This window comes from Sorex araneus, chromosome 2 (genome assembly GCF_027595985.1).
Source record: "Sorex araneus isolate mSorAra2 chromosome 2, mSorAra2.pri, whole genome shotgun sequence".
Taxonomy (NCBI): domain Eukaryota; kingdom Metazoa; phylum Chordata; class Mammalia; order Eulipotyphla; family Soricidae; genus Sorex; species Sorex araneus.
Window position 1 is genome coordinate 326,290,541 of NC_073303.1, and position 24,494 is coordinate 326,315,034.

General features: G+C 40.6%; 1 protein-coding gene across 1 annotated transcript in view; it reads left to right on the top strand.

Moving 5' to 3' along the window:
- Positions 1 to 24,494, top strand: part of LAMA1 (laminin subunit alpha 1) — a 153,654-nt gene that overhangs the window by 88,759 nt on the left and 40,401 nt on the right. Inside the window, exons 26-39 of the mRNA XM_055124819.1 lie at positions 759 to 944; positions 1,751 to 1,878; positions 2,416 to 2,536; positions 3,468 to 3,605; positions 6,498 to 6,619; positions 9,215 to 9,301; positions 9,723 to 9,916; positions 10,858 to 11,000; positions 14,976 to 15,065; positions 16,990 to 17,101; positions 18,726 to 18,888; positions 22,151 to 22,361; positions 22,552 to 22,668; positions 22,787 to 22,950. Of these exons, the coding sequence (XP_054980794.1) occupies positions 759 to 944; positions 1,751 to 1,878; positions 2,416 to 2,536; positions 3,468 to 3,605; positions 6,498 to 6,619; positions 9,215 to 9,301; positions 9,723 to 9,916; positions 10,858 to 11,000; positions 14,976 to 15,065; positions 16,990 to 17,101; positions 18,726 to 18,888; positions 22,151 to 22,361; positions 22,552 to 22,668; positions 22,787 to 22,950 (1,976 nt within the window). The remainder of the gene's footprint in view (positions 1 to 758; positions 945 to 1,750; positions 1,879 to 2,415; positions 2,537 to 3,467; positions 3,606 to 6,497; positions 6,620 to 9,214; positions 9,302 to 9,722; positions 9,917 to 10,857; positions 11,001 to 14,975; positions 15,066 to 16,989; positions 17,102 to 18,725; positions 18,889 to 22,150; positions 22,362 to 22,551; positions 22,669 to 22,786; positions 22,951 to 24,494) is intronic.

Below are 24,494 nucleotides of genomic sequence, written 5' to 3' on the forward strand. Positions count from 1 at the left end.
AATAGGTCAGATTCCTTAAAATTTGCAAAGATTCATTCAATGTTTTCATAGAAAGAGAGTAGATATTTTCATTCCAAAAGAGCTTGAAAATCATTCAAATAAGTACTATATCGATTTTCTATTTTACTATGCAACCTGTTACTGTACTGATTTGATACCTTGATGGTATCATCAGGAGGAAATGTTGGAAGGTAATGGCTGTGTTTCGGATTGTGCTGATGGACTTCTAGGTGTATACTTACCCCCAAACTCACTGACTTGTAGACATCAAGTATAGGGAGCTTTTTGCAGTCAATCACACCTTAATCGTAGAACCTTGGTCTGGCATATGCATAGCCCTGAGTTCATCTCTGGCACTGCAGGGCCACCCACCTCAGCATCCTCTGGGTATCCCTGGTAACCCTAGGGCACTTGGAGGCCTGAGTATTTAATATCAGACTTTCAATGAATTGCCAAATGCTCTTGGGAGTGACCTCCAAACACTCAGAGTTAGTTCTTATATATGAACTAAGTATTATGAATAAATATTATGAATAATTATTATGAAATAATTCCTGTATATAACTATTTATTATGAAATAAACTATATAGTTGGAGTCAATTCAATAGAAATAAAATAGTAGTAGAAGGAAGAAAATTGCAGTGACATGTTTCACGTCAGGGAATCATTTGTTTTTAGATTCCTTTCTCTAGTTTAAGATTATCATGACCCATTTAAAGACCGGCACTCAGAGAAATAAACAATTTACTCTTGTTAGCTCCTGGCCTATGGTGGCAAACTGAGGTACAGCATGGCCTTCTACTCTTCCCATGGTGTTGGCACCTTCAACCTGGAACCTCAAGTGCTCATCAAAGGTGGCCGGACCAGAAAGCAAGTCATTTATGTGGATTTACCTGCCCCAGAGAATGGAGTGAGACAAGAGCATGAAATAGGAATGAAAGAGGTGATGTTGGACTCTCTTCATGGAAACCCTTTTAATGTGTGAGCTTCTGAGATCAGGAATGGTAGTACAGCAGGTAGGGTGCTTGCCTTGCACACAGTTGACCTGGGTTCAATCCCAAGTCCATATAGTTCCCTGAGTCCAGCCAGGAGTTGTCCCTGAGCACAGGGCCAGGAGTAAGTTCTGAGCACCACCAAGTATGGCCAACTGCCCCAAAATGCCAAATCAAAACAGAAAAAAAAGTGAATATTACCATAAAGTCATGGTATTATTACTCGGAGACAGACTTAGACCAGCAGGCCCTGATAATACAAATTCAAGGGAATTTTAGTAAGATTTCTAAAAATAATTCACATTTAATATTCTTAAAATATATATTCTATTTACCTCATGTTAATCTAGTGGGAATCACATCTTAAATCTTTTATATTGATGCCCAAATCCTAACCTGTATGGTTGTAACAACTTGAACCTGGATTGCATGTGTTCATTCATCTGACAATTGTTTAGCAACAATTCCAGCACAGCTGTGACTATTGTGGATGATGTTTGTCTATTGATAAATGAATCTGGCTCTGCTTCTGCCCCTCAGAAGCTCCAGGATGTTAACCTTCATGTCAGTGAAATGTAGCATCACGCACAGAACTGGGCTCATGTCTAGAAACATTTATAATCATTAAATAATTTAATCAATTTAACCGATTGATCATTGAAACAAAATAAAAAATAATAATTTGTAAAAGCCAACTTCATATGCCACTGAAAATTTTCTCTCAACTTAACACAATGTGTTAAACTTCTATCCACAGAATTTTTGGAAATATTTTAACTCTGTGTCCGAGGAAGCTGTCACACGCTCAGACTTTATGTCTGTTCTTAGTAATATCGAGTACATCCTCATCAAAGCATCCTATGGACAAGGACTACAGCAAAGCAGGTACTTGGAACTTTACAGAATTTTTAAAAATATCTTCTTTGAAACTGAACTGAAGAGATTTGATTCAGGATTCCTAACTTCACCGCCATATGTTTTTCTGTTCTTTACTAAAACTTATTTAATATTATTATGAAATGTGTGGATAATGGTGTGGATTATTCACCTTCTGTACTAATGTAGATATTAGTACTCATAATTGTTATATCTTAGTTGAGAATGAATGTGAAAGAAAAGTTCTATATCTGTCCTTCCATGGCAATGCCTACAGTTTTATGTGAGAGCCTGAGTTAGGGCAAAATTTCTAGTTCAGAATATTTTCTGCCATATCTTTTGTAAGTTCTAAAATGCAGTGACAGGACCAGTGTACCTTCATCTGCTTCCATTATAATCACAAGTAGGAATTACTCCCAAACTGCCAGAAAGTGCTGATTCAAAGTCTGTATATGTTAATATGGTTATGTAATATTTGCTTTACCTAGGAAGTATCCTTCTGAGTAGTGGTAGTTCCTCTCATATTTCTGTACAATGGCTCCACAGAATCTCAAATATTTCGATGGAGGTTGGTGAGAAAGCAGAAGCACTGCATCAGGGGAAGGAGGCGGCGTCCATGATAGAGAAGTGTCTCTGTCCACCGGGCTCTGCTGGACTATCCTGTCAGGTCAATCAAAATTCACTTTCTGGGTTTAAATATCCTTGTTACAACAACTCAAATAATAAACAAAATATATATGTTTTATTTATACAAGTTTTCCATTAAAGTTTTTTAAAGGTGTGCTAAAATATGTATAAATTTTACCATCTCAACAATTTTTAACTGTGCAGTTTAATAATGTTAAGTTCCCAAATGCTTTATTTTGCTGTCCTCATTGAACTGTTATTCCCTCATAATGACTGCTACCCATCCAGGACCCAAGCAACCACATTTCATTTTACTTTCTATCTATGAACGTAACAACTCTAGGGACCTCATATAAGTGCAATCAGATAACATTTATTTATATTATCAGGCTAGGTTATTTTACTAGCATAATGTCTTCAAGGCTCATCCATGTTGTCGCATTTATTAAACAGTCTGAAGGCTGAATATGTGAGACCACATCATGTTTGTCCGTTCTTCCTTCAATAGACATTTGTGTGATTTTAGCTATGATGAGCATGTGTGTCCAACATCTCTCCAAGACCCTGCTCTTGGAGACTTATATGGTTTTAAGAGTTCTTTGTAGCATATACCCAGAAGTAGAATTGCTGGGGATAATATGGTGATTCTACCTGTCGCTATATAAGGGCCTGCCCTATTGCTCACTGTACGTCCCACCACAAGTGTGCAGGATTCCAGTCTCCCCAGACTCTCATGAATACTTAATAGACCTTGGCTATTTTAGTTTCCACAGCAGCAATTCTAATGGGCATGCGATGATACCTCATTGTGCTTTTTGATGAATATGTGCCCCATGATTAGCAATGATGATCATCTTTTCATATGCTTGTTAGTCACTTGCGTCTCTTCTTTGAAGAAGCAGCTACTCCCATCCTTCAGCTTCTTCTTGCAAAGTTTCTTTGTTCATGTCTTTCATTTTTCATCCCCTCAGGACTGTGCGCCTGGTTACTACCGAGGGAAACTTCCTGGAGGCGACCACAGAGGGCCCCTCCCCCTGCTTGCTCCTTGTGTGCCCTGCAGTTGCAACAACCACAGTGACATTTGTGACTCCGAGACTGGAAAGTGTTTGGTATGCGTGGGGTGGGTGCTTGTATTCTGGTCAGAGTAAAAACAGACACCAAGTCATGGTTCAAAGTCACACTAGTGCCTTAGTTTTAAGAAAGGTACTAAAGGTGAGATACACATGTATTTCCTCTAAAAATGTCCAAACTTAGCAGCATCATGCACTAAATGTTGCAAATTTACTTCCTTGAGTTGCTGTGGACATAAAATTGGGAATTAGTTAAATGCATCTTAATTTCACATACAAATGGTACTAGTGGTTGTAGGCAATATAGATTCTATGACCATGTGTCATATCACTTAAAGAGTCACCTGTAGTAATTTACAGTAAGTAAATACCAGAACTGGACAGATACCTCAAAGAGTTAGAGCACTTATGTTGTTTGCAAGAGGCCCAGGTTTGATTCCTGGCTCTGCTTAGTTCCCTGAGCACCTCTGGGAGCAACCCCCATGCACTGGGCCAGGAGTCATCCCTGAACACTGCAGGTTGTGGCTCAAAAACCACCCCCCCACCCCCTGCAAAAAAATGAGAGAAAACAAGTTAATACCAATGTTGAAAATGCATTTCCCTATGTAAAGTACTGCCTTCTCCTTTGGACAATAAAAAGAATGCTAATCCCTCTGGATACCTCAGCAAGGATTTGCTTCATCAAGACATTTCTCCTAGACCAAGTGTTTTCCAAAATGTGCAATAAGGCCTCTATTCTGAAGGGCAGTGGAATCATCCAGAAAGACCTGTTAGCCACAGGTGCAAATGGGTTACTTTTTGTTTGTTCACTTAAAGAAGGTAGATGGCCAAGGGGTACTATGAGATTTTTTTTTTCCTGGAGAGAAAGCTTCAGGGTAAATAAATTTGGAAACCCCTGAGCTAGACTAAAAGAGGCACTGGGGACATTCTTGAAATTATGTCTAAAAAGGACCAAGTGACCAGAAAAAAGGTTTGCGCCCTACATTAGACACAAGACTTGCACTTGCCCCTACATTTCTTCTAACAGGAGATACTCTAGAATCTTTCTCTACTGAAGTTTTACTCTTTGTATAGACACCATGGTAACATTAACTGCTTGCATACATTATGTCACTAGCTCAGGTGAAATATATCTGAAGGAAACTGAGAGATCCACTGAGAAAGACATACTTGGAGGCTTCCAGAATCAGGGTGTAGCTTAATCATCAAAGAATCAAAGAATTAGGACATTGGGCTCCCACCTGACTCTGAGACATCCTGCATTTGTCTTCCTCCTTTCCCTTAAGAAGTATCATTCAGTTGTATAATGTAAAGATATTTTCACTGGAAAAACTGCCAAATTAGAGCAGTACACAGGTGAAACTGAAGCACTGAATGGTTTTCCTCAATTAAGAAAAATATTGCTGATTTCATTATATATGTGAAGTAAAAGTAATTTCAATCATACAAGATGAATGGACTTAATGAAGATGCAAATTGCTACAATGCTATAAAAATTGTTTTATCTACTCAGTTCATGCTCCAGGCAAAAGTAAAATCCTCCTGGAGAAATTGAGAATAAGAACATTTTATTAAGAAATTTTAAAAGAATTGGGGCTGGAGCGATAGCACAGTGGGTAGGGCATGGGTAGGGCATTTGCCTTGCACGCAACCGACCCGGGTTCGATTCCCAGCATCCCATATGGTCACCCAAGCACCGCCAGGGGTAATTCCTGAGTGTGAAACCAGGAACAACTCCTGAGCATCTCTGGGTGTGACCCAAAAAGAAAAAAAATTATAAAAAAAAGGAATTGATTTCAGGGCACTTTAAGTGAGCTGCAATAAGCTGGAAGGTCCTTTGGCCAATCATGGGGACTGTGGTAGCAGGGAGAGGTAAGAGCAGTTGGTCATTCTTCGTGCTGCATCCATCTTCCCTCAGTGCAGATAACTATTGAACAAGATTAAGTGCTCCTGCGACATTAAATTATCACAGTACCTTTCATGGTCCAAATCCATCAGACAGAAGTTGAGTTCAGTGACTGAACTGTTGACTTGTTGCTGGGGGATAGCACAAGCTGCTTACCCCAGTTCACAGGGACCCCCTAGTATAGTAACAATCGATGCCTTCAGACAGCCCCTTGCTTCTAGGTGAGTGCATGTTCTAGGTATTACCTGGAATCCATAAGAAACTTCCCCTGGACCTGTTAATGAGATGCCACATTACATGACATTGGATATACACTCTGCCGAGCAATTGGCAATGAATCTAACACAGAATTGCCTGGGAAATGGCAAAACACACTTCGCTTCAGCTCTTTCCCTCTTTTAAAGATGTGTGCTGTTCTCCCTTGTTACTTCTTTCAGGACTGGCACTTGCACCTAAAACTGACTCTAACTGGGAGTGTGGGCTCAGAGCTGGGACTTTTGGGGTATGACAAGAGCATCTGTTCTCATCAGAGTTCCATCAGATCTTAAGCCTCACTGTAATATACATGCCTTTCTGTCATTTAATTGTACTTGCTTGCCTCTGACAATGGAGAACTCATCCCCATGCAGCCTTGCCTATTCCTGCAACTGTGACCCAGGGATCATCCATTGTCAGTGTGACTTTCTTTTTTGGAACAATATGAGACAAACCACTTACTCAAGTCTGTCCATGAAAGGTGGCAGTTTCTTAGGAACTTGCTAGGCTACTCGATACAATTTTGCTCTGTGTATCCCAAAGCCCCAAATCTACAGCCTCCTGGTCTGTTCATATTCTAGATGATTGTATGGGATAGCTGTGGGTGTCTTCAGCACCCTGAGGTGTAAATCTCACTGTGTCTTAAACTATTATGCCCCAAGTCTAGTGCTTTTGCAATAACAACAATAATAACAAATGCTGGTAGGAGTCAAATGGATTTCTAACACTTCCCTTTTGTTTCCTTCTCCTTTTGCAACTTCGGTCTCCAGAACTGCAGGGACAACACTGCTGGTGACCACTGCGATATGTGTGCTCCCGGGTACTACGGGCAGGTGACAGGTTCCCCTGGCGACTGCTCCCTCTGTACCTGTCCTCACCGCCCCCCTGCCAGGTGAGAGGAGCAGGTGTGCTGGGGTTTATCCCATCCCAGCCTCATTGCCTGCAGTCTCTCGGGAGTCTACTTTAATTACTATTCATCATGTGCTCAGAAAGGCTGGTTTTAAGAAAAAGTGGTAAATTCTCACAAGCATTTGATGAGAATCCTTTGAAAGGTAGTGTATGCATGCTGACGTTGTTGGCTGTTACAATAGAACCAATTAAAGACTCTCAGGTTTTATTTTTTGAAGACTGATTTGGCCTCTAACCTGTGGTACCCTATATGCCTAGAGATGAACTGTTACTAGTTTTATGAATAATGATCCAGGGGAATAAGTGTGCATTTAATGTAAGGGAACAGTGTTAGAATTTTATAGGCTAATGAAAGGTGAAGGAAAATATGCTGCATGGTAATGAAATTGTGACTGTGTCCTACCATATACTCTTGAGGATTATACAGAATTATCTGAATGCAAAAAAGAACTAGCAATTTTAAGTGAAAATGGAAATATCTTTGGGTCCTCTCTGATTGAAGTGAAAATTATAGCTTATAAATAATATTTCATATTGCTGGTAACATTTGATAGGTTGTTAAACTTGCATAGATAAAATCCCACTTCAAAAATAGCTAGAGTTGGGACTGGAGTGATGGCACAGCAGGTAGGGTGTTTGCCTTGCACGCGGCCGACCCAGGTTTGATCCCCAGCATCCCATATGGTTCCCTGAGCACTGCCAGGAGTAATTCCTGAGTGCAGAGCCAGGAGTAACCCCTGTGCATCACCAGGTGTAATCCAAAGAGAAAAAAATATATAGAGACTTTATTATTTATCTGGTTTGGGGGCCTACATATTATCATGCTCAGGTGCTCCCACTGGCTCATTGTGGGTGAGGGAAGTTATTGTGACAGTGCTGGGGTGGAGAGGTGCATGAGGTCTGGGGACTGAACCCAGGCTATTTGAATTGAGACAACTTTCTAGCTCCATCTACTGACTTTTCATATACTAAAATAAACTGAAAGATTTTGTTTGAATCTTCCATTTTTATGACCTGTATGTAAGTGGCCTTGATCATGAGCACCAAAATGAGAGGCAGTGTTTAAATTTCCCATGTAGACTTTCAGGCATAAAAACTCATTGTTGCTATTGTTTAATTTTAAACAACAAAATATACATTATATATAATTTGTCTTGGCAATTACTCCTATAATTTAGGCTTGATAGCGTATTATGCTCATTGAGGTACATAAGTAGAATTAAATATTGTACAAACACTAAGAGAAGAACCAAGTTTATTTTATTATGGAACTGTAGGCAATAGCCAATTGAATTATGTAATTGAATGTATGATATACTTCCACGCTGGAAAAAATTATTCATTCATATACCTTCCATATCCTTAACTCTTTATGACTAACTGTGCCAGAGAAAGTTTGGGAAGAATATGTCTCCCTTCTGTTTGGCACATTTCTGTACTGATTGGAAATTTTGCTTCTCAGTCAAGAGATGTTCTATCCATCCCCAAAACCCGCATTAATGAATTCAAGTTTTACACTATTAACCAGAAATTATGATGGCATGTGTATTGTACACCTATGAGAATTTTAAGAGACATGCTTTCTATATATTTTATATTTCTAGTGTGGTAAATTCCTTTTGTATTTAAGGAGGAAAGAAGTCAGGAATGACAGAAGACAGAGAACCCTGTAACCTAGTGCTAAACTCTTCCTTTCTCCACAAACTCAGATTGCTCTCAGTTCTTCCAAGGCTTCTTTCAGTAGTCTGCAGGTACCCAGCTGATTCCCCCACATGGTTTGTTGGTAATTTAAGATGTGGAAGACATTGGAAAGAAAGGTACAATTCAAGAACTGAAATCTGGGGCTGGAGAGATAGCACAGCGGGTAGGGCATTTGCCTTGCACGCGGCCGACCCGGGTTCAAATCCCAGCATCCCATATGGTCCCTTGAGCACCGCCAGGGGTAATTCCTGAGTGCAGAGCCAGAAGTAACCCCTGTGCATCGCCAGGTGTGACCCAAAAAGCAAAAAAAAAAAAAAAGAACTGAAATCTGTGGTGAGAGGATGCACCTCTTAATCAATTATTAAACTTCTACCATTTTGTTTGACGTGACTCCTTGTTTTCAGGTGCCACCTTCTCCCTTTGCTTTTCTTCCCTGCTTTTTTCATCAGTCCCTGAGCCTCCCCAGTGCTCAGTCTCTCATTGCTTTCTCTCCAGCTCTCTCATATTTGTGCGCAGCTCTCCGTAATCACCATGACCCCTAAGAAATCAGGTAATTCTTCATCAGATCCCAAAATGAGGACTTTGCACCTGGGAACTTCTTGTTTGGTGATTCACTAGTTATGATTTTAAGGTCTGACACCTAGTCCTTGTCAAATGTCTGATGAGCAACTTTGGAAACAAGTGATGACACACAAAGGTTATGCGTTTCTTTTTCTCCTTTCACCCAGTACCTTTTCATCCCTAAAGAGCTTGTTTAGTTGTTAGGGGGAATTGTTAACTTTTAGAAGAGTTTTGTGCATACAGAGAATAACGAGTAAGTGCCTGAGGAAAATCTGAAATGGTATATCCAAAAATTTTTTCTATGATTTTCTTCCAGCTTCAGTCCCACTTGTGTATTGGAAGGTGCTCACAATTTCTACTGTGATGCCTGTTCTCCAGGTTATGAAGGACGGTATTGCGAAAGGTACATAGTGGGATTGTGACAGGGGATTTTCTAGACACAGATGATCCTTTTATATGAATGGGACATTAATGCCTAGTGACTTGCTGAATGACAGTACCATTATCCTTTTCTCTCTCTCTCTCTCTCTCTCTCTCTCTCTGAATGTTTGTGTGTATGTGTGTGTGTGTGAGAGAGAGAGGGGGGGGGAGAGAGAGGGAGAGAGAGAGATTGCTGAGGCTTTATTCTGAAACAAAATTTCCTATGTTAGGTAGGCACATGCTCCTTCTAGGACCAGTTCATTTCTCCTTTTAGGAAATAGAAGTAGAAAGGTGAGAAAGAACCTTGCATATCCATCTCCTTTGGCAGAAAAGAAATTAGTGTCCTCACAGCAACTAGTGGCTTAATTTTATCACTGTATGCTTGTGTTTCTCCCTTTCTGCAGGTGCTCTTCAGGCTATTATGGGAACCCTCAAGCCCTTGGTGGCACCTGTCAGCGCTGTGACTGCAGTCCTACGGGCTCACTTAACAGGGACTGTGACCGTGGGTCCGGGCAATGTGTCTGCAGACCAGGAGCCTCAGGGCTCAGATGTGAAGAATGTGAACCCAGGCATATTCGAGTGGAAAGCAATTGCGTGTGTGGGTATTCTCTGAAACAATGAAAGATGGTTTTTCTGTCAGATGTGTCCCTCTGACAGTGTCCTGTGGTGTCAGCAGCATAGAGAACTTTCTATTTTACTTAACTTTGCATACGTCACCCTTGCCTCTGCCGAACTTTTTGCAGTGCATTTGGAGCAGAAACAGGGTGTTCTGGAATAACTGCATTTATCTCTCCAGCACTCCGAGGGGCACAGTAATGCAGCCTCAAGGTTTAGCTGCATGATTCCTTTAGTGTTGTGGAGCCAAGACGTAGCAGAGCAAAGATAGGCTTGTGTAGAATTGTCATTTGTACTGTCCTAATTGCAGTCATGCTTCAGTTCTAGCTCTAAATTTTGCCCCATTTCAGACTTTTCCAAGGGCAAGTTTTTGAGGTTGTTCCCTTGGGATGTCTTTCCCTTCCATGGCTCACAGAAAGTAGTGCTGGGATCATGCATGGAGTGGGAGAGCTTTGTGCTTTTTTTAATGTGCTTGTTAAGGGCCAAAGTATATAAAATCTTTCCTCTGGTCTTCTTTGGCTATACTTGTTGAAATATGCAAATGATCAGAGAAAATGACAAACCAAGATATGAAAGAAAATGCATTTAGAGTTCGTTGCAGCGTGTTCAAGTGAAAGATGAACAAGTGGTCCATGAAGGTCACATCTGTGTAATTAATGAGAGCAGACCTGGGATCCCTGCTGGAAATGTGTTTCCTTCTGTGTGGTCCCAAGGAGGCCCCTGATCCCATCATAATCTCAGCATCGTGTCTGAGTGTCAAGTCCTCATACATCCTGCTCCTCTCCACTTGCTCAGTTGGTGTGAGAGCACAGTGTGGTCCAGTTCTTGGAAGCCTTGTAATGCCCCTGCCTGTCTAAGACCTAGGTAGGCTCAGAAGCAAATGTGAACACCTCTTTGCATTCACTTGAACTCTTTTCCTCGTAGCTTGTGATGATGAATGTGTAGGTGTGCTGCTGAGTGACTTGGATAGAATCGGCGATGCCATGATTTCCCTGAACCTCATTGGCAGTATCCCAGTCCCATATGGAATTTTGTCTACTACGGAAAATACAACCACATGTCTCCAGGTGGGTGCTTGGAATATAGAGATGCATAGATATGTGTCACTGGGAGACTGGCATCTGTGAAGACAGTTGAAGTCATTCTGTCCATCCTCTGCCACTGCAGGCATCTCCCTCCCACTGAGCACCTTTGGTAGGCATTCACCTCACCCTTAAACTTGGCCCAGAACTTCATCCTCCTCTGCTCACTTGTCTTACTGCAGGAATTCTCTGAGTAAGAGTTATTCCACAGATCTACCACCAGCCTTTTGCCTTTTTGATGAAGAAAAGTCCTTTTGTTCCTCTTTATGATAGGCCTTTAGTTCATTGAAAACAGTAGTTAGAATATAAATATAGAAAATATTTTGAAGCATTGTCTTCTTTGGGGGCATGGCAGGGGTTGAACCACACCAGAGGTAGGCAAGGGCTATTCCTAGCTCTGCTCAGGATTCACCTATGTGGGTGCAATGATGGAACCCACGCCTCCTCCTTACTGTGCACTCAGGCCATTGAGCCGTCTCTTCAGTCCGATAGTATCTTCTTTAATGCTGGCATATGCTGAAGAAGAAATAATTTCTCTGAATGTATAATTTTTAATTGAAATTTCTGTGCACAGTCATTGCTCCTCTCTGGAAAACTATACAGAAACCTTTGCAGGTAGATCAGTTTTGTGTTTAGTAAACAGGATTAGAGTCCTGTAAAAGGTTTCGAGATTGAGAATTGGTTTAATAGTGACGGAAGGGTTAGCTCTGTGGCTAAGCAAATCCTTTTTATGCAGGAGGCCCAAGTTTGATCCCTGATAGCAATCCCTAAACATTACCCTCCCCCCCACATACAGACTTAGAGAGTGTTCTATTCTAGTATTTTTAATTCAGCTTGAAAAGAAAAGTCATAAATGTGACAAAATCTCTGCATTTGAATTTGAAATAATCTACAGTGTCATGCAGTAATAAAAAAGAGACTCATTCCTGATGCTTTAAAAAAATATGACAGTTTTTATTAAACTTAATGTTCATCAGGACTGTGTGCCTATGGGATGTGTGTGTGTGTGTGTGTGTGTGTGTGTGTGTGTGTGTGTGCACGCACACACAAGTGTGTGCACTGTGTGTTGAAATTCTTTTGCATCAGTGATTCATTCTTTCTATTTGGGGCCTTTTTCCCCATTTATGAACAGAATAACAGCAAAAAAATCCACAGGGAATTCTAAAATATGTATTTATTTTATCTCCCTCACATGAAACAATTTTGTTCTTAAGAGATACAAACAATTCTAAAGAAAAGAAAATTTATTTCTATGCCATACACTATCAATACTCTCTACTAACACTCCTTTTCCATGAGTGTGGGACCCAAGGTTATAACTATATTCTATGTTTGTCAAGTGAGAAAATAGTCCTGGTAAATAAATTTTAACTAGTTTTGAATCATTACTCTCACTTCATTTCCTTGTCAACTCCTATCATTGTGTGAACATTTAGCTGTTCATTGTTTTTATTATTTAATTATACTTTGACAAATTACTTAGCTTTCCTGGACCCTAAGCTATAGTACAGCCATTTCATAGTTGTTTTGTGGTTTAAATAAAATTATAAAAATAAAGGAATTTGTAAAGTGGTCACATTAAGTAGGTCTTGTCAATAATTATATGTACTTTTCACTATTTGATACATTTATACATTAGCCTTTTAGCCTTCTAAGTAAGTTTTTTGGGCAGTGTGCCACTGTCACTATCAGGTGACAGTGCTCAGAGAGGACTCCGAGCACAATACTTGGGAACTATGTAGTCCTGGGGACCACACCCTGCACTCCTACATCACAGCATATGCTCAAGCCCTTTGAGCCATCTCTTGATTCTTGATATTTTTTTAAGTATTAGCAATTATGTTTAAAATTAACATGCCTCTAATATTGAAATTGAGTTGTATTTATTCAAGATTTGCAGAAGTATCTTTTTATGCATAAATAAGCTCTTAATTCATGCTTTATACAGAAGCATATTGCTAAAATAAAAATTTAATGTTTCTGATTTCATTTTGTTGCTGTTCCATTGTGAGTTTTAAAGGAAAGTGGGGGTGGGTATGAGAGAAGTGAGCATTCGATGGTCTAGAACAATTCCCCTAGCCGGCCCATGGTGACCGATGGACGAAGGACGTGGGAAACAGAGAAAGAGGCCCCAGGCTGGTCAGTAGTCAGTTTATTTCTCTGTCCTTTCCAGGGTAGTCTGATCTCTCCCCTTCAACTGTAATCATAGTTGTGGTCATAGTCCAAGTCATCATAGTTCCATCATCCTAGTCTCCTCATAGACCTCAAAGTCCTCTCCCCTCTTACCCTTTACAGCATAGGTATATAGAAATCATGAAGGGTGGGAGTACACATAGGTAGGGTCGAACACTGTCATAACAACAAACAGTGGTAAAGCCACTCCTTCAGGGGAAGTTCTAGGAAATTAACTCAAAAACAAAATCTCATCTGAGGGTTCAGCACTCCAGATTACTAGGAGATCCGCTCAAGGGCAGGATTCCATCCAGGGTGTATTGCGTTCTCCTTTCCTCAGCTAGTAATCCACTTAAACAATCATAGTAAATTTACTTCTTATAATATTTCTACTCATTTTGTAAGAACACAGTAAGAGCTATATTAAGCTTAAGGGTGGCTTTTCCTGGGGACATCCTCAGGCCAAGTTACTCTTTCCTAACCCCAGCAGGGTCCTTATTTCAGTTACCCCTTTTGGGGTCATTACCATGCTCTTAATTTATTATACTTATAGTGCTTAGCTTGAACCTTTTCGAAGCCAGGGTAGCTTACAGCTTGCCCTGGGTTCATCCAGTGCCTTCGTCGGGATCCTGCATTTGGAGTACTAGGAACTAAGGGCAACTGAGATTTAAGTCAAGTAAATATGGATGCCCAGGAGTAAATATTATTTTGAAGTCAGTTAACTCCATGTTACATAGCATAGCATGAACTGTCTTCCTATGTCTGTACAAAAAGGACATTGCTAAACCATGCAAGTGACATACAGGAAAGAGAAAAGCAGTATAAAATTATTAGTGTTTAATGGAATTGGGTGTATCTCAGGGGCACTGTTGTGGGAGTAGCTCAATAAACCTAAGCTCCCTGAGGGAGGAGCAAGGACAATGCAATGTTATCCAACATCTCCCCCTTTCTGTTTGAAAAACACAAAAGACTGAAATTTCAACCCACCCTGAACCCAGAGCAGTGTTTGTTAGAAAATGTCCAATCATTGCTCAACATCATGGTTGACAATAACCTGCACTGTGGTCCACAGGTGGTGAGAGTCATTTTGCCACCTTTTGATGCAGTCATGCGTCTTGATGAGGTTTCATGAGCTGTTCCTGCAATAGCAGCAGTAGTGGTCACAGTAATGAGTCTCTGGAGAGATTCGATCAAAAGTCTAACAAATTGTCATAAATAATGAAGCAGTCCTGTAAAGGAGCTAGAGAACTTTCCCCACAAGTCCTCAGATGCAGACTCCTCCTGATTTGCTTGTGACTTCCAGCTGAAATTTGTTTGGTGGGCTGGAGTTTGGAGGGTTGAGGAGTCTCTGGCGGTTTGAAGGCCGAGTCAGATGAATGAATTCAACTCCTGACAAGATGCAACAGAACCCAAAGTTTCCTAGTGGAGTTGTCATCTGCTGAAACAAAAGCATGGCCTTTTCTCTGAATGAGGAGTTTCTCTGCGACCCACCACTTTGGGTAGGCCAAACCCATAAACGCTCAGAGCTTACCCCTGGCTCTGTGCTCAGGGACCACTCCTGGAGGGGCTCAGAAGTCCATGTGAAATTCACAGATAGAACTAGGATCAATTAAATTAAAGTCAAGCGTCTTAACTCCCATACTATCTCTCTGTCCCATTTTTATTATTTTTAAATGCAGTTTCAATTAAAGACTTTTGTAGCCCAAAAGGGTAATAAATGAATCCCAAACCAGAAGTTTAATTTTGAAACATAATCATTTCTTTTTTCTTTTCTTCTTTCTTTAAAAGAAATCCTTATTAATAGAAAATGCACAAAAGGAATGGACAGAAAGTCAACTTAAAGACATTACAGAAGAAACAGACAACCTTCAAGGAGAGGTAAATCTTTTCTATAAGAAGCCTATTTCTCGCCCAGTGCTGTGTGTGAGCTATCCACTGAGGCTCCCTGAAAGGTTCTGATTCCTTCAGCAATGGCTTCTTCTTCCCAGGAGCTGTTCATTCCAAGTACTTTGTGATCCCAAAAATTGACAGTTCCTGTGCTACAGGGGCCCCCTTGGTTCTTCTTGGCCTGATCTGACTTTCAGTTTAACACCCAATGGATGAAAGAGGAAAACAGAGTTTCATTACACAGGAATGAGGATCTGAGCCTGAGCTCAGGGATGAGTCAGGACCTGGAGTTTCAAGAAGAGAAGCGAGGGACACAGAGGAGAGGTGCATCCTCGGAGGAAGCCCAGCTGCTCTGTAATTCAATTATTTAACTGAATTATTATACTTAAAATAATTATTTATACTTAGAGTTTGCTAATACAGTGTATCCCAAAGAAAGGGATGCTGGGTCCTGAAAGCACAAGGACATCTCCAGAAAGGCAGTAAGAACCACAGGTAAAATTGAGGTCAGGGTCCTTTCAGTTAATTTACTTAAAGCAAGTAGATGTTCAGAGGTGGGGCAGAGTACTGAATGATCTCTTCTTTGAAAAAGGGATTGGTAGACCCAATAAGTGTGGGAGCATCTGCTCCAATCAAGGTCAAATTTATGGTAAAATAATCCTAATTTTGGGTAATCTCCCCAACTTTCATTCTTGGTAGCTCGCAGATTGCTTACCGTGAGCCTAGAGTATTTCTGTTGACTTAGCTCAAAATGATTTCCCATGCCAAATCAACACTTACACTTACCCTTCCACACATCCTGGCTGCACCTGTCCTGCAGGTGGCTCACTTAATTTCTATCATTGTCTGCTGCTGGCAGAGTTGAGCATCACTTTACCTTTCACCAGTCCAGAAGTGAGTGGGAGTGAAGGTCATGGAGGTTTCTTCCTCCTCATAAGTTCAAAACTGAGGGCTGGTGCGCGAGGGTTACTGCTGGGCCCCAGAACCACTCACTGTAGCTGACTGGCAGTGTGGACGCTTCTCTAACCCCGTGTGGCATCTGTACAACTTGGGCTTCAGGCTTCTAACTTGGGGACTTTGAAAGCCAAGTGACTCCTTCTGACACTAGCAGGCTTATTCTGTTTCACTCATGCTAGATGTGTGGTTTCTAGAGCCCCCAAAGGAACTTCCCATTCACATGTAAGGGCCATGATTGTCAAATGTCTGATTTTCATTTTCATTTGTGAGACACTTACATACACAACATGTATGTGCATGTTCACATAGATACGTATATATGACAGTGTAGCTATGCCATCTAATTCTGGATCATCTCCATAATTTTCATTCTTCCTGGTGGTTTCTATTGCTCAGCTTTTGCACACAAATACACTTGAGTATGTCTGCAAATGTCTTAGTATGTCTCCTGCTAATTTAAACTAATGATGATCTGGGAAGAATTTAAGGGTTTAAATGTAGTTCTTCAGTGCCTTTGTGATGAAATGTGTGGTAGGCAGTGATAAATTGATCAATTCTCTCTACCCATTAAAAAAAAGACTTTTTTTCATTTTGACTAGAAAGCATTTTAGTTCAACCCTGAGTTACTTTATGTTCCAGGCATTTATACACAATTTCCCCCTTTATAAATTATAGCATTCTAATGAAATAAAAACATGTCATCTCACTGAAATTTTGTGGCAAAAATAGTGATAATTACATGTACATTAGAGGTATGAAGCTAAACCCTTGATATTTCATAATATTGTAAAAGATAAAAATAGTGAAAAGTTAAAAAATTAAAACTTGTACCATCTTGCCTCATACTGAGGATGTAGTAAATTATTTCATTGACCCCTTGTCTATTTCTAGCTCCAAATGAGTATCCGTGGCTCATATTTTAAAGTCAAACTAATCTTAGACCTTTATTCCCTATCAGCTCACTAAACTATTAACAAATAGCCAACATGTGGCCAGGACAACTGAGAAAATCTTCAATAAGAGTCACAATCTCCTGGTATTTACTGAGAAGTTCCAAATATGCATACAAGGTAATGTGATCAGTGTCTGCTCGGGGAATCTGCTCATTTGGCGAGACAAATCCTATATTAAATGTTGGGTAGAGATGTAGATCTCACAATGGACTTCCAGAACCAAAAGAATAGAATATTCCTAATTTGTCTGGGGATTCTGCTATATCTTTCATTAAGAGTTTAATCCTTTGGGGCCAGAGGGATAGGGCACTTGTCTTGTGTGCCGCCCACAAAGGAGTGATACCTGAGTGCAGAGTCAGGAATGAGCCCTGAGCACAACAGGATGTGACTTCCCACCCTCCCTCCAATTTATTTTTAAAAAGTTACTTGTTTCCATTTTTTAAAAAATCACTTTAGATTTAAAGTATCTCAAGTAGATATGATGCTTCCCATCCATTAGGAACTTTTCAAATGAATACTCATTAAGAGAAACACGGGTGAGTATTTCATATGAGCAGCAGCACCAGAGGCTGAGCCATGCTTCAACCGACTATGAGAGAAATGCCACACATACACAAAAGAAGGACATTTCTGTGTGCACAGAGAGGCAAGGCCAGCACATACCCCTTTAGTTGGACCTGGTGGTGGAGGGCTTTGGGATTTCTGAGCTAATGTGGTATTGGTCGTGGATGGGAGGGAAACTTGGGGCATTGGTGAAGGGAAGTGGACACTGATAAAGGGATTGGTTTGGGCATATTGTATGTCTGCAGCTCAATTATTAAAAATTTGCATTTTCATCATAATTTATGGTGACTAAATTTTGGAAAATTGGTATTGATCAATCCAAACCTAAAATGTTTGGATTTTTGATAAAATTCAAAGGGGTCTTATCTAAGGAAGCTGTGGTGTCCGAGAGATAGAGGAGACTTGATCACAAGGGATGTAAGGAGTCTAATAAGAAGCTTACACTGACTTGTGAGTCTGCCAGCTTTATTTAGGGCAGCTTGTACATGAGGGACTAGTGTCAGTTCACTTCATTTGACTAGGGCTAAATGATGCCAAGGTAGTATCCATGGAGCTGATAGAGCTTAGCTAAACTCTCAACACTGATGCTTCTCCTAGGATTAGAGATGAGGGGATTTGAGACTTTAAGGTGATCCCAAAGCATAACAACAGTGTTAGAATAATTGAATCATTATCCAGTGGTCTGACTTTTCGAATGCTGTTTTCAGTTTTGAGTACCATGTAGTGTAAGGGCATTAACAAAATACACAGAATTCAATACAAATGTAACTTTGATAGATCAAAAGGCAAGGAACTATATAAGAAGAAATAATATGCTTAGTAAAAAGTAATATCAAAGGCCAGTGATTGGCTTATGAATTCAATATTTACTGACCAGCTTCTGTGCTAGCCACATAATGCCTGTGCTGTGTGCAGAGATAAACATGTAGCAGCCACAGTTCTGCCCACACGGTCTGTGGGTTCTGGGAAGACCAACAGTAGATAAACCAGTCATCAAGGATTCGAGCATTTTGATAGGGGATGTCCAGAGTGGGGGGATATGCAGTTTAGCAGGCTAATCTGACTTGGAGGGTCAGTTCAGTTGGACTAAAGGTTCATTAGAGTATTCTGAGTTGTTGCATTTCATTCTGTCCACTCTTGAGACATTTACTAAATGAATGATGACTTTTCTCCCTAGAACTTATTGAAAAAGCAGCAACTCTAAATCAGACCTTGGATAAAGATATCCAGCTACCCAGTTCTACCCTTCAAAACATGCAAAAGAACATTACAGCTTTGGGGGAAATCTTACAGAAGAAAAATTTTGTGCAGTTGCTTCAAAAGGCCAACCTCGAACTTCAGTAAGTTATTAGATACCATTCATGACAGAGCCAGTTTGGAGGTGTTTTTGTATGCTGGATGGGTCAGGGGTCATTGGGAAGAAAAGTGCCATATTGTCCCTCTCATGCAAATGCTATGGTCATTTTTCCAGAAGACAAGTGTGTCATCAAAGCCAGCATCTCTATCTTGTGCCTTAGGTTTTCTCTGTGACAGTGGAAACTTCGCATCTAGTATGAACCAAAGAAGCTCAGGATGTGGTCTTTATTGAAGATCATGTATAATTATCTTCTGTCATGGGAGAAAATATATCTAGAGGCTACTATTTATGCTGTAAACCCATAAGATAAATCGACATTGTGCCAGAATAATTTAGGTCAGTTATACAAACCCCCATTGAAATCCATGACATGAAATGACAGGTCTCAAAGAATTGTTGATGTGGCCAATAGGCACTTATAATTTCTTTTTGGACTTTTTATCCAATATTTTCACAAAAATTATTATTTATGGTGTAATATAGCCACAAACTGCACTCCTGCCAACTGGTGATAAATGTCATGAGTGTTATAGTTAAATAATATTTCATCAGAATATCATATTCTTTAGTAAGATAACTAAACTGTTTAAATTATATTTCAGTATTTTAAATTACATTACATTGAAAATTTTAGAAAAGATATGTTTCCTGTATTTCATGTTGTTATCTTATTGAGGCAGATGTTAAGAAGGGAAATGATGTAATCAAACAATTGGATATTTTTTTGGATTCTTGACTTACCACTTCCAATTACTTTCTGAAATTTTGCTTTATAATTTTAGCAATATATTCTTCCATCAGCAATTCTCTAGTGCCATAGTCTTTTTAACCACTGACTCTTTGCTTTGTTGATAGGTTAGGTGAAAAATAAGGTAAGGCATTTTCTGTTGGGTAGGATTTAAAAAGAGGGCTAGTGATGTAGGTTTTTTTTTAAGGGGTCCCCTGTTTTCTTTATTTTTCTTTAATTTAAAAAAGTTTTAGGGGCTGGAGCAACAGCACAGAGGTTAGGGCATTTGCCTTGCACACAGCCAACCTGGGTTCAATTCCCAGCATCCCATATAGTCCCCTCATATGGTTCCCTGAGCAACACCAGGAGTAATTCCTGAGTGCAGAGCCAGGAGTAACCTCTGTGCCCTTCCAGGTGTGACGGAAAAACAAAAAAAAAGTTTTTTAGTAAGGCACCATGACTTACAAAATTATTCATAAACGAGTTTCAGAGGGCTGGAGCCATAGCACAGCAGGTAGGGTTTTTGCCTTGCACTTGGCCAACCCGGGTTTGATTCCTCTACCCCTCTTGGAGAGCCTGGCAAGCTACTGAGAGTATCTCGTCCCCATGGCAGAGCCTGGCAAGCTACTGGTGGCGTATTTGATATGCCAAAAGCAATAAGAACGAGTATCACAATGAAGACGTTACTGGTGCCCACTTGAGCAAATCGATGAGCAATGGGATGAGAGTGATAGTAACAGTGAGTTTCAGACATAAAATGTTCCAGCAGCAGTCCCACCACCAATGTCGACTCCTCTCCATCAGTGTCCCTAGATTTCCTCATACCCCCCAACCTGCCTTCTTGTCAGGTCCATTTTTAAGTTTGGTTGTTTAGATTGGATTTCATACTTACAGTGAAATCTGACTCTGTGGTTTGGATTCGTGATCTGTCACATCCTACACACTGCTGCCCTGTGGCTCCAGCCTCCAGTCCCCTGTTACTAGTAATCCAGTTACTAGAAGATTCTGATTAAAAGTGACCAGACTGGCAGTCTGGTAGCTAGTGAGACGCAATAGGTCAGAGGAGGCTCTGGGCTTACAGGACTGCCAAGCAGAGACATCTTCTGGGCCAATTTGTGAGGCAGGAGACATGCCAATTGGGAAACTCAGACCCAGAGACTCCATGGTCAACCCTACTTCCCACAAGCAGTACTTTGCTCTGATTAAGAATTGTAAGAGGGCCAGGGATGTAGCTCAGAGGTAAACGTGATTCACATGTATCAGGTCCTGGGTTCCATTCCCACCACTCCCCCAACACCCCCCTCCCTATCCCGCACCAAAAAAGAAAAAGCCCCATAAGAATATCCCGAGCAGAGACCAGAGACATAGTGCAGCAGGTGCTTGACTTACATGCCTTACGTGAAGCTGACCTGGGTTTGTTCCGCAGTACCACAGAGTCCCCAAGCACCACCAAGAGTGATGGTCAAATATGTGTGTTTACGTGTGTATTTATCATTGAAAAATATTTTCTGTGTGTCTTGACCCAGGTCAGATCATTATGAAAGTTAAAGATGACTCATAGGGTATTTTTTGTGAAACGTTCCCTGGTAAATTGAAGAAAGAAGTTAATGAGACATATTCAACCACTGAAAGGATTTGTAGTGTGAGATTTTGTCTATTCTATGGAGCTTTAAATTTAATGTTAATAATCAATTTAATAGCATTGTATTAAAGAATAAGGAAATTATTCTGATTTCAAAAGCATAGTTTTTTCAGTGGCAAAAATACGTTTGTGGCAATTTGGATTTGAGTGTTATGATAAAATTAATTTGTTAACTAGCTGTATATGAAGCTTTATTATATAATACATTGGTGACTTTACAGAAAATTACTGAACAGCATCCTCCTTTCAGTTTCTTGCCATATTATAATAAAATATTACAATCTTTTATTGTATTCATTGCCATCATTCACAGACAGTGGCCTCAATTTTCTGCATCCAGATTCACTGAAAGAATTTCTTTTAACTTGATTACAAAAATACATTAGGAAGTTTGTGAATAAATATTACTAGTTAAGGATAACATGTAGTTGTCTTTTAAAAGGAGTTAAGATGCCTCTCTCTCTCTTCCTCTCTTTCTCTTTCTCTCTCTCTCTCTTTTGGCTTTTTGGGTCACACGTGGTGATGCACAGGGGTTACTCCTAGCGCTGCACTCAGGAATTACTCCCGACAGTGCTTGGGGGACCATATGGGATGCTGGGAATCGAACCCGGGTTGACCATGTGCAAGGCAAACACCCTACCCGATGTACTATCACTCCAGCTCCACAAGATGCCTGTCTCTTATGATTGCAAAAAGAGACTGGATATGTAAAATAGTTTAATTTTTTTATTATTGAATCACCATGAAATATACACAGTTGCGAAGTTGCTCATGATTGGGTTCAGTCATACGATGTAAAATAGTTTTTTGCTCTCGTTTCATTGCCATGAACTTTATATCCATTTACTTACTATGGGAACTATGTTTGTTTAACAGGGCTGCTGAAGACTTACTGTCACAGGTCCAGAAACAATACTGGAAGCCACAGGAAGAGTTGGAAACATTAAAAGAATCTACACGCAGCCTCCTTTCAAAACACAGCCATGACCTGCAGGTGGCCGCAGAGCTAGTGAGGGTAGCAGAGGCTCAGAGCCAGGAAAGCCACCACCTGCTGCTCATCATCAGTGCCAACCTCCAAGCATTCAGAGTGAGTCCTACCATCTCTCTCCTCTCAGAGCTGGTACCCCGATCTCCATTGGATGACACACTATCTGTAACTTTTAAAGAGTGATCCCGATTATTAACTTTTGCACATACTATCAGGCTGTAATGTTAGGAAACTGACTTGCTTTTATGAAATATTTTTGTTGGTGATTTTTCTCTTTTTTGGGCCATAGGATAAAAGGTTGCTTATTAAAGAAGAGCAAAACTTGACCTCAACACTAATCACCAAAGGGAAAGCATTGCTAGATACTGCCTCTACACTTGCAGATGCCGTGCAAAACACCCTAACAGTAAGTTACAGCTTAGCACACCCACAATACAGTTTCCAAAAAATTGCCACACATCTGAGACATATGCACACAGTGCTAAATAGATCCATCTGTTCACAATATTCACTTTTTGGTATAGCAGCTGGAGAGTCACCGGGATGAGCTACTTTTGTGGACTGCCAAGCTCAGGCACCATGTGGATGATCTAGTCATGCAGATGTCCAAAAGAAGAGCACTGCACCTTGTCTATGGAGCTGAGGACCACGCAGCTGAGCTCCAGAGACGAGCTGGTGCTCTGGACAGGTGAGCACACACCTTGCCAGGGTTCCAAAGGCTGTGATCTACTCATCAGAGATGCTGAATTCTACTCATTCTTTTTTCATCTAAGTATAAGACATATATTATTTGCATCACCAGGATTTCATCCAATGTCTGGTAACATAATTGAGCATTAGCATATATATATGATGGTGAGGATGGAGTGATAGTACAGTGGGTAGGGCATTTGCCTGGCATGAGATCAACCTGGATCTGATCCCATATGGTCCCCTGGGCCTGCCCTGAGTGATCACTGATCACAAAGCCACCAAGAATAAGCCTTGAGCATTGCTGAGTATGGTCCCCCAAAAACCAATAAATTGAAAAATGAACAATGTAAAATATATAAACTGAATTGGAAAGAAATTGAAACAAATAAAAGCAATGATATTAAGCTATCAAGGCCTTGTTAGTATCTACTCAGTGTTTTGGGCTTTGCATAAGACTAAGGATATGAATTTCATCATACCTTGACTAGGGCTGGAGCAATAGCACAACGGTAGGGCATTTGCCTTGCACAGGGCCAACCTAGGTTCAATTCCTCCGCCCCTCTCAGAGAGCCCAGCAAGCTACCGAGAGTATCTCGCCTGCATGGCAGAGCCTGGCAAGCTACCCGTGGCGTATTCAATATGCCAAAAACAGTAACAACAAGTCTCACGCTGGAGATGTTACTGGTGCCCGCTCAAGCAAATTGATGAGCAATGGGATCACAGTGACAGTACATGATTTATCTGGTCTTATCCATACATAAGATCTTTATACATAGGACTAAAATTATGTAAATAACGAGAAAGTCTTTATCATGATGAGATTACATCTCCATCATTTGCTACAGAAGATCTGTAGGATGACATTACTTTGTCCTCTCCCTCCTTGCCATGAGTAGCTTGTCCCGGTTTTTCCTGGAGTTTAGGCTTACCCCAGTCACACCCATCAAGGTGTTCCCGAATCTCTCCCATCCCTTTGTTTAGCTATAATCACTTCTCCATGCTCTCTTCCCCAAAAGAGTTAATCCGAGGCTTTCCCTTAATCTGACTCTGCTAATTTGTAAGGTCAGACCTTCCTAGGACACTGAATATTATAACATTGCCTTTCTCCCCTCTTTATGCCTTTTGAATAATTTACTTTAAAGCAATGTCTTTTTTGTATAGACACAAGAAGACAATATTATGTTTTTGTAACTTGGGAATTAATTGACTTCGAATATTATTCCCTCCCGGGCATCTGCTTTCTCCACTTAAGCCTCAGTTGCCCTCAGTTCCTAGCACCCCAAAAGCAGGGTCCCGACGAGGGACAGGACGGATCCAGGGCAAGCGGTGAGTTATGTGCTACCCTGGCATTGAGATGGGCCTGGCCAAAGTGCCTAATTCTTAACTATAAGTTAAGAGCTTGATCATAGACAAATGCTGTCATGATCCAAAAGTAATGATGAGACTACGACCCTGCTAAGGATGGGAAAGACTGATCTGGCTGAGCACTGTAGTCTGAGATCGAGATGGCCCCTGGAGAACAATTCTATAAGCTTTAAT